The 14,059-nt window shown below is 44.0% G+C and overlaps 1 protein-coding gene across 6 annotated transcripts in view; it reads left to right on the forward strand.

Annotated features, from left to right (window-relative positions):
- DMAP1 (DNA methyltransferase 1 associated protein 1) overlaps window positions 1–14,059 on the forward strand; it is a 396,892-nt gene that overhangs the window by 96,955 nt on the left and 285,878 nt on the right. For all 6 annotated transcript variants that reach the window (XM_085602888.1, XM_085602887.1, XM_085602892.1 and 3 more), the window contains exon 6: window positions 2,111–2,269. In XM_085602888.1, the coding sequence (XP_085459014.1) occupies window positions 2,111–2,269 (159 nt within the window). The remainder of the gene's footprint in view (window positions 1–2,110; window positions 2,270–14,059) is intronic.

The following is a 14,059-nucleotide window of genomic DNA, read 5'->3' on the forward strand; positions in this document are numbered from 1 at the left end:
ACCATGTGGTAGACCAGTGTTGAGAATTATGTGCCGGTGCCGAGTACTGGAAACCACTGGCTCAAAAGAAGCACAGGCACAAGACTGATTTGCATATGTCTGGGTCCAAACTGAGGTGGCATGGTGTGAAAAATAACGAGCCAAGTCCTTAAGTACAAGGTCATATGCCATTCATACTACAACCTTACAGATTGTGCTTTTCATCTGTAACTGCAAAGTGGAAACATGCATTTTTTTTGCATGGTAGAAAATAAGGTTGAAGGAGCTTTGTTTATGGACCATGGGCCCACTACCATCTGTAGAAAGCATCTCTGTGACTGTGAAAGTTAATTCCCTGTGCCAATGCATATTTGACATTCAGTTTCTCCTATAAAAGTTGCCGAAACCTGGAGTATTTGAAAGAGAAATGGATACATATAATGTGGCAATCAAAAGTAATCCTCCATTCAGACTTTGTCAGACATAGACAGACAACTAGCAAAGATGATTAAGAACCACTTTCATTTTCACTCACTTCATAGCGCCTCACTGCACTGGAGCAAGGCAGAGGTTTTCTAATGCTTCAGGCAAACAAACATTTTGTCTGTAGAGCACTCCCTTCACCTAGGAAAAATGTAGTTTTGCAGATATTTTAATGTGATTTGTTTCCACTTAATGGCGGTGAAGGAATGCAGCAGCCTTTCCTTGCATAGTGGCAGCAGCGGTCAAGTCACTGTGGAATAGATTGTATCCACTGATAGAAATTAAGTAGTAGACGTCTTTCCTCAGGCAGACGTAAACAAAAATATTTTTTGGTACCTTGATTGTGGTGTGAAATCCTCTGCTGAAGGTAAGTATTTGTGCTAGGGAGATGGTCAGTGGAGAGGACTGTTTTTGAAAGCAACTGACGAGCTAAAAGAAGGCCGGGAGTTGGGTGTGCGCTCGCGCTAAAATATATATTTTTTAAAAAGCACGCTACGGCCTGCTGCAGTATAGAGAGGCGGGGGGGAGTGTAGGCCAGCAGAGTGACACGATCTGTGGTGGGGAATGGGGTGGGAATTGAAGCGCAAGCAAGCAAGGCGGAGAGATGCACGCAAGGCTTAATGTGCCTTGACAGAAACCCACATGGCGGCTGCGCGCGTGCTTGAACGCAAGCTTGAGGCCAGCAAAAACCTCCGGTAGCACTTTCAAAAAGCCAGTAACTAAATTTCTTGCAGAGCAACGCATGCACTGGCTCAGCGAGACCTAATTAGTAACGATGGTGGGACTACTCAGTGTCACATAATGTACCGAACTGTGGACAATGTTTTTTGTTCTATCCGTCCCTTGTGCTGGAACTTTAACTTTTATTACGCCTAGTTTGTTCCATAGATTACACTGTACGTACGATTTGCATATAGTATGGTATTCTGCCCTGTACCTGTGGTGGCTGTATGTTGAAACTAATAATTAGAGTTTATAAGTTATGGTTTTAGGCTGCCATTGAAGTAATTCACCCCCCATGACTTTCACTCACCTCCACTGTCTTTAGCTTTCCTCCTCCCTTCCCTCTCTGGCTTCTTGTCCTTCTCCCCAAACCCTCTCCCGCCACTGATTTTCTCCCTTTCTTTCTTCTCTCCGTGTTCCCTCCCTTCATATCTCTCATCCTCTTCTTTCTTTCTATCTTTCAACCATTCCTTTTTCTGTTTTCTTCTGTTTCCCCATTAATCGTTTCTTCTACCCATTGTGTTGCATTCTCTTCATTTAACCATTTCCTTACTTTCTAATCCTCTCCTTCCATCTCGTTCTCCCTCCGTCCCTCCTTTTCTTTCCCTCTCACTTGCTTTTCTTGCCTCTTTCCCTCACTCCTCTTTTTCGTTTTATTTCTTATACTCAATCTTTCTTATATTCTTCCCCTTTTATCCTGTTTTTCCTTCTTCCTTCGCTCTTTTGCATCCCATCTCACATCTCCATTTTCTCTCTGTTCTCACTTTACCATCTTTTTTCTCATAATTTCTACTGCTCTCTTCTCTCCCTTTTTTTGACCCCCCTAATCTTTTTCAATACCGTTTACTTATGTCTCACTTTCTTGCACCATTCCTTATTCTTGCTCTTTTCTCCTTCCATCTTTCTTCCTCCCTCCCATTTGCAGACTGTGCAGATCCCGGTCTATTCGGAGCAGGAGTACCAGATGTACCTGCATGATGATGGCTGGACCAAGGCTGAGACAGATCATCTCTTCGACCTGTGCAGAAGGTTCGACCTGCGCTTCCTCGTCATCCATGACCGTTATGATCACCAGCAGTTCAAGGTGATGGAGCTATGAGGCGAAGCATGGGAATTCGCTGCTTTGGGGTGTAGCAGGTTGTAAAATTGCTTACTTTTTTCAGTCATTAAATTGCTTTCATAGCAAAATTACTTTCCTGCTTTCTAAAGTAAGTCTTCGAGTTTTGCATAATTCAGATACAACTCTAAACTGTTGGGCCCTCCGTGCCATCTTAAAACTTCCTATTTGTACTCTTGGTGTATCTGGACCTGTCAATGTCTCTGAACTGTGTTATAAAAGAAAATACCAGGAAGTCAAATCTGCCCATCCTTGTTTAGTGGCCAGCACAGATGAATCTAGATGACAGTGACAAACTGCATCTCCCTACCTGAGTTATGGCCCCCAGCATCAGAGCACACTGTCAGAATGTATGTCTCAAAGAAAGTCCGTGCAAAAGAATATAAAAGTCTTCATTGTCTTTAGGAGTACTATTACAGGTACACAGCAGGGTAAAGATTCCAAACTAAACTCGCAGCAAACACGCCTTCTACAAACAGGGCTGTGCGTTGAGCTTTGCTGCCTGTGGGAAGTGGCATTTCTTTGAAACTGCTTTTGGCCCCATTCTGGCTGCGCAGTTGGTGATATCCTAGGCATTTATGTTTTATTGTTTTGCCTTAGAACAGTGGTTCTTCGCCTTTTGTCTTCAGTGGAACCCCACTTAATCATTAATGGAATCAAGGGACCCACACCGACACATTAGAATTTGGTGAACCCGACCTAAGCAATGTTGATTATTTGACCTGCAAAACAAAACGCAACAAGCATTGGCATAGCCAATAGGTCTCGCCTTTGGGACCTTATAAGTGCATAGGTTTCACACACGTTATAGTTAGGAATTAGCATTTAAAAAACCTTGCAAATTCACTTAAAAAACCATAGGTTTCACACTTGTTATAGTTAGCTGTACATTTCACTCGTAAAAAACCAATGAAATTCCACGTTATAGTTAGATCAGGTAACTATAACTTGCGCGACCGCAATCCACAATGTGTCATTTCAGATGTCATCATTGATGTGATGAGTGATGTCACTGACCATGTCATGAGTGATGTAATATGTGACGTCATCAGCAGTTTATTGTGGGCGCGCAAGTTATAGTTACCCGATCTAACTATAACGTGGAATTTCATTGGTTTTTTACGAGTGAAATGTACAGCTAACTATAACATGTGTTAAACCTATGGTTTTTTAAGTGAATTTGCAAGGTTTTTTAAATGCTAATTCCTAACTATAACGTGTGTGAAACCTATGGTTTTTTCAGTGAATTTGTACGGTTTTTTAAATGCTAAGTTATGTATTTATTTTTTATTTTTTATTTTTTTTTCTGGTTTTTCACCATGCAACAGTTGATGTTTTTGCACCAAGGATATTGTGCTGGATAACTAAACACTTATAAGGTCCCAAAGGCGAGACCTATTGGCTTATGCTGTAAAAATGTAACCTGCTCCATACATGAACCGATTGCAGTAGTGACAGCAGAGAGGTGTACGTTTGGGGCGTTTACGAGACCGTTGAGCTTTACTAATGCCCACTAGACAACCCTATGCTGTGAAAAATGTAGAACAAAAACAGACTCTAAAAGTGCGTGCCCTTTCAGTTTTAAAAGAGCTATTACAAGCGAGGATCAGCAACACACTCTCTATTTTTAGGTCTCGCCTGACCCAGCGCATGCGCTGGTCTGGCGAGACTTTTTGAGAGGGCTCCAAAAAGTGCTACCAGGGCAGCCTAGAGCTACAGTGCACGTGCGTGGGCGCGCACGCCGCGCTTGACCGCGATTACTTTCATTTTCACGCCCGCTTTGATATTTGATCGCGATCACTTTCACGGCCGCTTGGCATAGCCAATAGGTCTCGCTTTTGGGACCTTATAAATATTTAGTTATGCAACTGTTGCATGGCTAAACACTTATAAGGTCCCAAAGGCAAGACCTATTGGCTATGCCAATGCTTTTTTATTTAAATGTTTTAGTCAGAACTCAAAATGCAGGCCCCACCAATACTTGTTTTTGTTTGTGAATGTAGTGAGTCACAATACAAGACCGTGAAGCATTTATTCGCTTACAGAGGGTCAGTGTGCCCCACGTACAACAAATGGATGATCTACAGCGCATGCGCCATGCATTCAACTAAGGGTCTACGGACATGCATCTACATCAATGCAGTACCAGCACGCTTTTGCTAGCTTAAAGTTTGACCATGCATGCACATTGCTTGCAGAGACAGGCTTTGCGACATCCCCCTGCAGGAAAGTAATAGCAGCACTTTAGGAAGGATATGGTGCTGCAGTCTGTCTCTGGTATGCCTCCCAACGTATCGCCTTAAAGAATCAATGCAAGTTATCCACGTTTGTATTTATCAGAAGACGTTAAGATGTAAAAGCCCCATGAAAGTATAGCTTGATTCAACTCCACGGAGTGCTTGCACTCACCGTTTCCACAGATAACACTTGGTCTGAGATGCCATCAGCACGTCCTGGGCACAAATACATCAACCATATATAACCAATGCAGTCATAGTCTTGTAACTTCTCTCTCAGTACTTGTTCTCCCAGCATTGGTTTCCATTGTAAGAAACTGTGCAAGGGGACGCCCCAGGAGATTTCTGCATCGATTAGCAAATTACGTGGTAGAAACAGGCACATTTTGCAGCACACATTTGCATTCCTTTGCAGCATGTATTGGTGCATTTTATTCACATTTATTAATTTATCATAGCTATAGTTCTCAGCCTTCAAAAGATGTAACTGCTCCAGAAGAACATCACCCTCTCAAATATACGGATTACATCTACAATGGGTGCAGAATTTGTAAAACATTTTCTTTGTGCTGACATTCTAAATGCAAGGACCAGTCTACCAGAACAGACCATTATCCTGTCGATACTCAAGATGCCTACACACCCAATGAAAACCCACTTATCGGAGTCCTACCTGTCCCTATCCCCAGAGAGCATGATACCTAGTTGTCCTGCCACATATATGTATATATGTATATATATATATATATATTATCTACTGGCGGTCGCCAGTAGATAGTTATAGTTAGGACCGTGTTTCCATACGCGTTTTGGGACCCCCCTTTTTTCTCGGCCCCCGCTTGACGAATCCCCCCGAGACATTCAGGGTAGGAGCTGAGCGGAGCGCCCCATTAGTTTTGAAAATTTCGCGAGGATTTGTCAACCGGCGCCAAAGTTATTCAAAATAGAATTTTGAGATTTCTTATGGAAACACGGTCCTAACTATCTACTGGTGTCCGCCAGTAGATTATATATATTTTATTTTTATTATATATATATATATATATATATATATATATATATATATATATATATATATATATATATATATATATATATATATATACATATATATATACATATATATATATATATATACGTCCATCAGACCACCTCCAGCGTCGAGTGCAGTAGGACCTGTGGTTGGACGAGGGACCCCATGGGGAGGTGTCATCCATGGCACAACTGAGATGTGATCCTTTGTGAAAGGGTGAGCCGCAAAGAGGACGATGAATACCTAAAAAACATATACGACCGCACTTGCATGCCTTGTACCGAACTCCAAATCCCACAATGCATCATGAGGATTGGACATTGGTTTCGGGGATATAGTCCTCTTTTGATGTTCATGGCCACATCCAATCACAACGAACTTGCCTGTTTAAATTGTCATCATGACAGGATGTGTAGATTCATGTAACAAGCTGATGAAGGCAGCACGCGGAAAACGCGTTCCTTGTTGAATAAATACATCTTTGTTGGGATCCCGCGAGTGCAGTGTTTCTGTCTTTGGAAACTGGAGCGTTGATATATATATATCTCCACACTTAGTTCTCCTGTAACCCTCAACTTCATAAAATATGGCATATGTAAAATCCAATACCCATGTCCTGCCATAGACCCCAAACACTGCCCCATATCTAGATTCATTACATACTCCTCGAATACCATTTTCCTATACCTGGCATCCTTCCAAATCCTCTTCATAGCATCACATTCCACAACCTAGAAATCCTCCTATAATGTGCAACCAGAGGATAAACACTTAAATTAGGTGTCCAGTTAATGGACAGGTATGTGTGTTGAATCTAAAATATTTACTTTTGATTTTCATGTTAAATTACTTTTAATAGAACACTTCATACCAGTTTTATCATCTATAAGTACTGTAAATTATTGGATTTTTACGCATCTCGAATACTACAAGGCTGAGTCGACCTTACTGGAAATTGAAGTCATGAACTTCAGATCCCATAGACTTGCACTGTCGAGGGTACAACAGAGACAAGATAGCAGAAGCCACCTGGATCACCTGGGAAGCTGTGGAGGATGACAAGTGGGGAAGCTGAATAAAGGGTGCAATTAAAACCTATATTTTTAGTGTTCGAAATGAAGAACTTTTAAAGGGGAAGGCTCAAGACTTCATTTAAGTTACCCATTTTCAACACCACCAATTTCTATTCATATGTACAAGCAAAGATTTTCATGTGATATATTATTTTTTATTTTATTTTTTGAGCAGAAGCATAGAAAGATTTGTTACATCATAAAACATTAATTAACAAAATGTATCTTTATAATAATAAATATACTTCATAATGAGAGACCGGAATTAAATTATGGCTTTGATACAAACATTTGATGAAGTGCGAAGTGTTGAAAATAGCATTAAAAAGCATGTTCTGACAGTAAAAAAACATATTATTCAAGAACAATAACATTCAATTGACGATGACCCTTCCTGGTCTGAAGAAAGTGCAATATGTCTCTATAATTGGGATGGAGTCAACTGTAATATACTATGAATTACATCGGGTCACTTTCTACTCACTCCAAATATATCCAGACCCGAGTAAACCTAGTTGCTTCAACCCTTTTTGCATAGGCCACTTCAAATTTCCTTGTGCAGGTCATTTTGTTAAACAATTGTAGGCATGTAGGTACTCTGGTTGTCCTCCAATTCAGCAGAATCAGGGATTTTGCCACTAAGGAGACTATTGCAATTAAGCCCCCACTTTTTAGGTCACACCTAGCGCAGCGCGCATGCGCTGCTCTAGGAGATGCCCTCTTGGAATCACTCCAGCTTCTCAGCAAACTCGTTCATGTGGCTTTTTTTTTTGGCACACATTGTATTGGCCATTGCGTGTGGCTTTCAAAAATGAAAGCACGCAACTGGCCAAAGGCGGGTGCATGTCCAACCTTTCCCAGTAAATGTTTCCTCCCTCGGCCTACAGCTGTTGGGAGCGAGCAGCAGGGCAGGGTGCCATCTGTTCTGGGTCATATTACAAAGCTTTCGCGGTCACGCTTGTTCCAAATCCTGTTGTGTGGTGCAATCCCCCTAATTTCACTGGAGGGTGTTAGCCTTGATCGGTATGTACATTCGCTCACTGCATTTTGGGGCTGATTATAAAATATTTTCCAGTGCTATTTTGTCTTTTGAGTTCGCCACTGCTCTTCAGGACTGGCCTTGTGACTGGGCAGTTACCCTGAATGCCTGTTGTAAGATGGCGTCCTTCCCTGACTGAACTGCAGTCCGCCACTCTCGTTTTGAAGTTTAAGCACCCTGCTCACGGACTGGCTGCTTTAAACATCTTCTCTGGGTTAGCAGTTTCCTTGCCTCATTACAAAACTTTTCTGCGAGATTTACAAACCTCTTAAAGTACCTGAAACACGGGGGTCGTGAAGAAGGCCCTGTTGCAATCCCAACAGGAGTTAGAAAAGGCTCTGTGGGCAGATTGTGCCCTGCAGCAGCCTATCTCCACTCCAAGCCCCTGATGCCAGTGAAATTCTTCACTTAACAGGGCGAGAATTTCGAGCCTGCGTGTGACAAATGTCGTGTTACGTCCAAAACTGCGTGCACAAATGCAGATAACCTTTTACCGCACATAGCACCGTCCTTCCTGACGCAGAAATGCGCAATGTTAAATAAGACCGAGACATACCAGGGAAGAAGCGTTCGCACTAAAGGGTATCGTGATGTCAGAGGCGTGTAACATGACTGGCTTCAGCCTCTGTTGTAGCTGTCGTATGACTCCCAGCATAAGCTGGAGAGGAAGAAGCTACTTAAACATGTGTGAGATGAGCAATCTTCTGGTCCTATTTCGTGGCAAGGTCACTCTCATGCTCCACTAAGTAACAACCACCTCCTGTGTCCTGCTAAAAGCACTTTAGGTGTAATGTAGTTCAGTGGGTGGATTCAGAAGTCATTAAAACAATTCTGTGCGGTTTCTTCCTTTTAGGCGTCTTCTCGTTTTTCAATCAATTGTTGCTGTGTTTCTCACACTCTTTTATTCTCACCTTCCCCTCCCTTTTTTTCTCATTCCCCCGTCTGTCTCCTCTCTTCCTTGCTCAACCATTCTCTGTCCTCTCCCCTTTTCTTCCCTCTCTTGCTCCATGCCTGCCTCGCTCTCTTCTCTTTTCTCTCTTCAATTTCTAATGCTGTCTTTCCTTTCCCATTCATTCCAAGATACATATAGGTATCAGTACCTAATTAGAGAGCCAGCGTTTCAAAGCAAGTGACACCTGTATATCAAACTATTCTGTGTTTTCAGTCCGTTTTCTGATGATGTTTACTACTTTCTCTCAGTTTTTATATAGCCTGAACTCAACCGGAAGGATTTGGAGCACTTTACAAGATCAACCCTTATATTATACAAAGTCACGTTAACTTTGCTTTAGCCGCGGGGAGATTAAGTAACTTGCCCAGGATCAAAGGGTGTTAAACCAACTTCGGGACTCCAACCCGGTTCCAAAAGCGGCAGCTGTAGCCCATAAGCCATATCTCATCCCCACCCTTTTCCTGTTAAGCTCTCAATTTGCACACTTTTCTCCCCCTTTCACCTGCACGCTTCACCCACCCCAAAGCACTTAATCGCCACTAACTAAACACTTATAAGGTCCAAAGGCGAGACCTATTGGCTATGGCAATGCTTGTTAATTTAGCACACACTTTAGCTGCAGTAAATAAGCATGGAAATCAGTGCGCCGCGTTGCCTACCAGGGGCAGAAACTTAGAGCCCCTGCTTTCTCCTGGACCGTGGCCTTAGGGGTATCCAGCAGTGTGCTTGGCATAGGTTGCTCGAGTGTCTCTGTTACGCCTTAGGAGCACCCCTGCAGAGCACGCAGGTTACATTGGAATAGAGCAGCAGAAGTGAATGATTTTACTACCCCCAACACTTCAGTCCTCGGCTGGAGGAGGCGTTGCCGTCTGATGTCATCTTGGCAGTTTATGACTATGCGGTGTGCTTCTTTAGAGCAGTGACTCAGCCCTGGTTTTAACTGTTATCTATTAATAAATAAAACAGGCTGGGGGAAGGTGGGGTGGCGAAAGGCCCGTGTTTTCTAATAAAAAAAAAAAGTTACATTTATTAAAAATAATTCAAACAAAATACGAGCACAGAAAAGGGAGAGGAGGGAGGTGGTCAATACAGCTAACAGGAGGGGGGACTTGAGCAAAGTAAACACGGACATTCTGTGAGGCTGAGAGCAGAGCTTAGAATGCAAGCAGGAGCAGAGCCATACCACCTTTAAGGCTTCATCGGAAGGCAAGGGTGCAGAGGGTGGGGAAGGTTAACGTGTCCAATCAGCACAGGAAGCACCGGCAGCAAGCTCGTTGTTAGGGGGAAGTAGGGGCCGTGTGAGGCCCTTGTATTTTAATGAACAAAAAGTACTATCCCTGGCTGCCACCCTGCACAGACAGCGAGCGCCTCCCGCCCCTGAGGTGGAGGATGCGGGGGACTCTGGCACTTCAGCTGAGGGCCCAGGATGTGTGCCTCGCCCCCTTCACACCAGGCCTACTTTTATCCAGGGCCAGCCAGCGGGGCAGGAGGATGTGGTGCTTCATGACAAGGTAGCTCAGTGGACTATGGCGCCTGCCTGTAGAAATCCGCACTTAACCTGAAGGCCACACCTTTTGAAGCCATTCTAGGCCACACCGTTTGAAGCCTTTTAAATGAGTTCCATTGTTAACTGCAGAAAACTCAGACCTCTCCCCTGCACCTAAAACATACAACACTGCCAGGAGAGAAACATACCAGCCACTCGTTGTCGGGTTAGGAGTCTGTAAAGGCCCGGGCATGATACTGAGCGGGACTTTAAACAAAATCGTATATATTTATTAATAGCATCACTTTACAGCCTTTGTTTCCTTTATTAGCCCTGGACCGTTAGCACCGCTGTAAAACATATAAAAGTGCTTTCTAGTCATGTTTGCGGTTTCAAGTATGTACAGGCAATGGGGAAAATACCGGCTTTGGGTGATTTTGCTTTTTTTTTGTACCTTCCAAGACGTTAAAATTCTGACGGTTGCTATAGAAATCGGCCGTGGGGCAACCCTACACACTGCCCACTAGATGAAGTGACGGCTTGATGACCTGTGTCACAATCGTCACGTATGTATTAGGCTGTTCTCAAAGCTATCACCGCTAGCATGGGTAATATCAAACATTTGGTTTAATATTTGTGTGAAAAGGGCAGCTTCCAAATAACGGATCACAATTAACGGCTAAAATTTCGAATATAAAAAAAAGTAATCCGCGCGTACGTTTCACAGTAGGGGCCACCCACTCTGCTGGAGCCATCCAACTCGTGCGGGGCAGTGTTGGAAGAGAGTGCCTGTTGCTAGGGCACTATAACACAAACAAGAAGCCACAACAAAAACAAGCATGCACACCTCAGCCGTTTATGAAAGAGTGTAGCGGAAAGGCAACAAACGGAAAAGCGACCCCAGAAAATCGAATCGCAACTCCTTCCTCACCATGCCAAGCCACCTCTACAACTTTCACAGCAACGGATCCCCTTTCATCGCGTGCAGCAAAGATGAAAACTCCAGACAGCGGAAGCAAAGACTACGATGCAGTGCGCTTGAATTTTCTCGTGCCCGCTTGTTATTAACTACTGGCATTTACTAAACCCCGCCTCCATAACTACCGTAAATGCAACTGGTAAAAATGAGACGCCTTCAACGTGCCCAGGCCTCGTCCGCTTCTTAGATGGGATGGCTTGGTGTTCAGACGGAAGTAGGCTACACTGTACGGGCCAATGGGTTGGAAAGAGAAGTGTTTTTAAATGGTGGAGAATTTACCAGGCAGGTCTGAACGTTTAATAAAACGAGCAAAAGAGAGAGTGCAAGCAAAAGAAAAAGAGAGTGCGAGCGAAAGAGAGAGAGAGCGCGAACAAAGAAAGAGAGAGAGAGAGTCAGGGGTTGGCTTGCAGATGGGGATGCGAATATGACATCTGCTTCTAGTCTGGCCATAAGAAGCCACCAAAATAATTGGAAGCATTTACCCTGCCCTAGTCAGTCACATTTATTCTGGAGAGGAATGAAGTGGTAGGAGCTATATTTTGCACGCATGCTACCTTGTTGGAGTTTTAATGATGCAGAATTATACAGCAGAGGGCAGGCAAAATCCGCATTTACAAAGTTTTATCTGTGTGAAAGTCCCTTTTATCGGCTGTTGTTCACTTTTTTAGAGTCACAGTTCAGCAACCCAACCAAACGCCGACGTGTAGCGTCACAAAAGCGAAAGAGACTGCGAGCGAAGCCAAGAGACAGTGCGACCTAGAGAGAGAGAGAGAGAGAGCCAGGGTGGGAATGCAAAAGAAAAGCACGGTCCGCGCTTTAAGCTGATCCCAAGTGGGGTAGGTGTGCTGTGTCTGCCTGCTGGAATTTGGACCACTTGTGCTGCTGATCGCTCCCGCAAGGTGGATGCCAGCACAAGCACGAGTGTGGGGAAAAGGAGCAGACCAATTTCTAAAGGTCATCTCCTAGAGCATCGCATGTGCGTTGCCTAGGCGAGACCTAAAAATACAGAAGCTAGTATTCATGAAACACTTTCAATGGGAAAGGGTTATCTAAATTCATTTGGGCCCACCCATTGTACAGACTATAGTATTTTTTTATTCATTTGCAGTGCTCCCACAAATCAATCTGAGGACACCAACTTAATCTAATTTCAAATTCCTTCACATTTACAGAATATTGTAAATTTGGTATATTAGGGTAGACCATCAAGAAGTGCAAACTCTTTCCTCTTGAAACCACTGATTTTTTGCAAAAAGAGAACGAAGCACAGAGCTTTCTCAGACTCGGCCCCGAAGATCTGGAACTCTCTCCCACCGTAAGTCCTCAGAATCTCCTCCACGGTTTACTTTCAAAAAGGAAGTAAAAAAAATCCTAATGAACAAGTTCATACCTTAAATGGTCATAAATCGTCTGTTTTACTTGCCCCCACCCCCTGATTACTTACTATATTGGACTAACACCTGTGAAGCACAGTCGTCTGCTATACTCTTATAAATAATGTTGTTCGTCTCCCAGTACGCTATTGTATTAGCTAAATGTGTTGTTCTTGATACCCTCTTTGTCATTGTTCTTGCCTGCATTCTTAAATGACCCTGGTTTTTCCCATAATTATTTCCTGCCCTTCGAAAGTGTGAAGCGCCCTGATACTCAACTGGGTCAATATATATATATATATATATATATATCAGTCAAAACAGGCCGGTAGGGCTGGGGCCAAGTCAGTTGATGTCCTCCTTCTTCAGCACGGCTCTTCGGTCCTTCTTCTTCTTGTCTGAGGAGGAAAGGTTCAGGGTTGCCCCTAATTACTAAATTTAGAGGAGTTACAGGTAGGTACAGGTCGGGACCAATGGGTCCCTTCCTTGGGGTGGGTTCACCCCCTATTATGCCATAGTCGAATGAGAGGGGGGGCATGTGCCTCACTCTGGGTGACTGCCTCCCCAAGATGGCAGGGACTGAGAGTTGTGCTTCTCTTCCTCCTCCTCGCCTCCCCTACCTGTGAAGTGTGGTTGGCAAAGGTGGGCACACCTCTCCTCCTAACTTGGTTTTCCTGCCGTCAGAACTGGTGAGGGCCAGTTGCTGGGAGCAGAAAATGGCTGGGGTAGCCCTCAAAGGTGGCAAGCCTTTGAAGCTTCCCTTTGGTGGACCCTGCCCATCCTGGGGGAGGAGGCTTGGCACCTCGTCCCAGGATGTACTTTGTTTCAGGACCCGAGAGCGGCAGTCTAGGGGTCCAGAAACGGGTCTGGTGGTGGGAGCTGATGAGCAGCCACTCGGCCAGGACATTAGAGTTAGGTCTCTAAGATGCCCCTCTGAGTGCATTTTTCATTAAATCCCACACTGGCATCAGGGTGGGTTTGATGTGCTGAGAAGTTTGATACCAAACTTCCCAGTTTTCAGTAAAGCCGTTATGGAACCGTGTAGTTCATAATAACAAACTCCCAGCACCTTATATTCTTAATGGCAGCACTGCACTTACAATGTGTGAGAATTGACTTAGACACTATAGGGGTATAGAGCTTATGCACCTGTACACTCACAACTGGTATAGTGCATCCAGCTAGAGTGGTGGCTTACCTATGCCAGGGCAGTGGTTTGTAGGCATGGCACACAGGGATGTGTGCCATGTCGACTCTTCACTTTGTTCTGCACCAAAACATGAAGCCTGCAATGACAGTGTGCGTATTTAAAGGTACAGGGCCTCTAAGGGTGGCATAATAGTTGCTTCAGCCCTTAAAGACCTTCCCTGGTCACACGGCGCATGGTACCTATGGTACCTTTTATAAGGGACTTGTATGTATCCAGTGAGTTGCCAATTGGGTTTTGCAACAGTACAGTTGAGGGCAAGAACATAGGCTCTGGGTACCTGGTTGACAGGAAGCCAGGGCACACTCAATCAAAGTACATCAACATTAGGCAAAAAGTGGTGGGCAACCATGCAAAAAGGGTCACATTCCTACACAT

Source organism: Triturus cristatus, chromosome 4_2 (assembly GCF_964204655.1).
Source record: "Triturus cristatus chromosome 4_2, aTriCri1.1, whole genome shotgun sequence".
Classification (NCBI taxonomy): domain Eukaryota; kingdom Metazoa; phylum Chordata; class Amphibia; order Caudata; family Salamandridae; genus Triturus; species Triturus cristatus.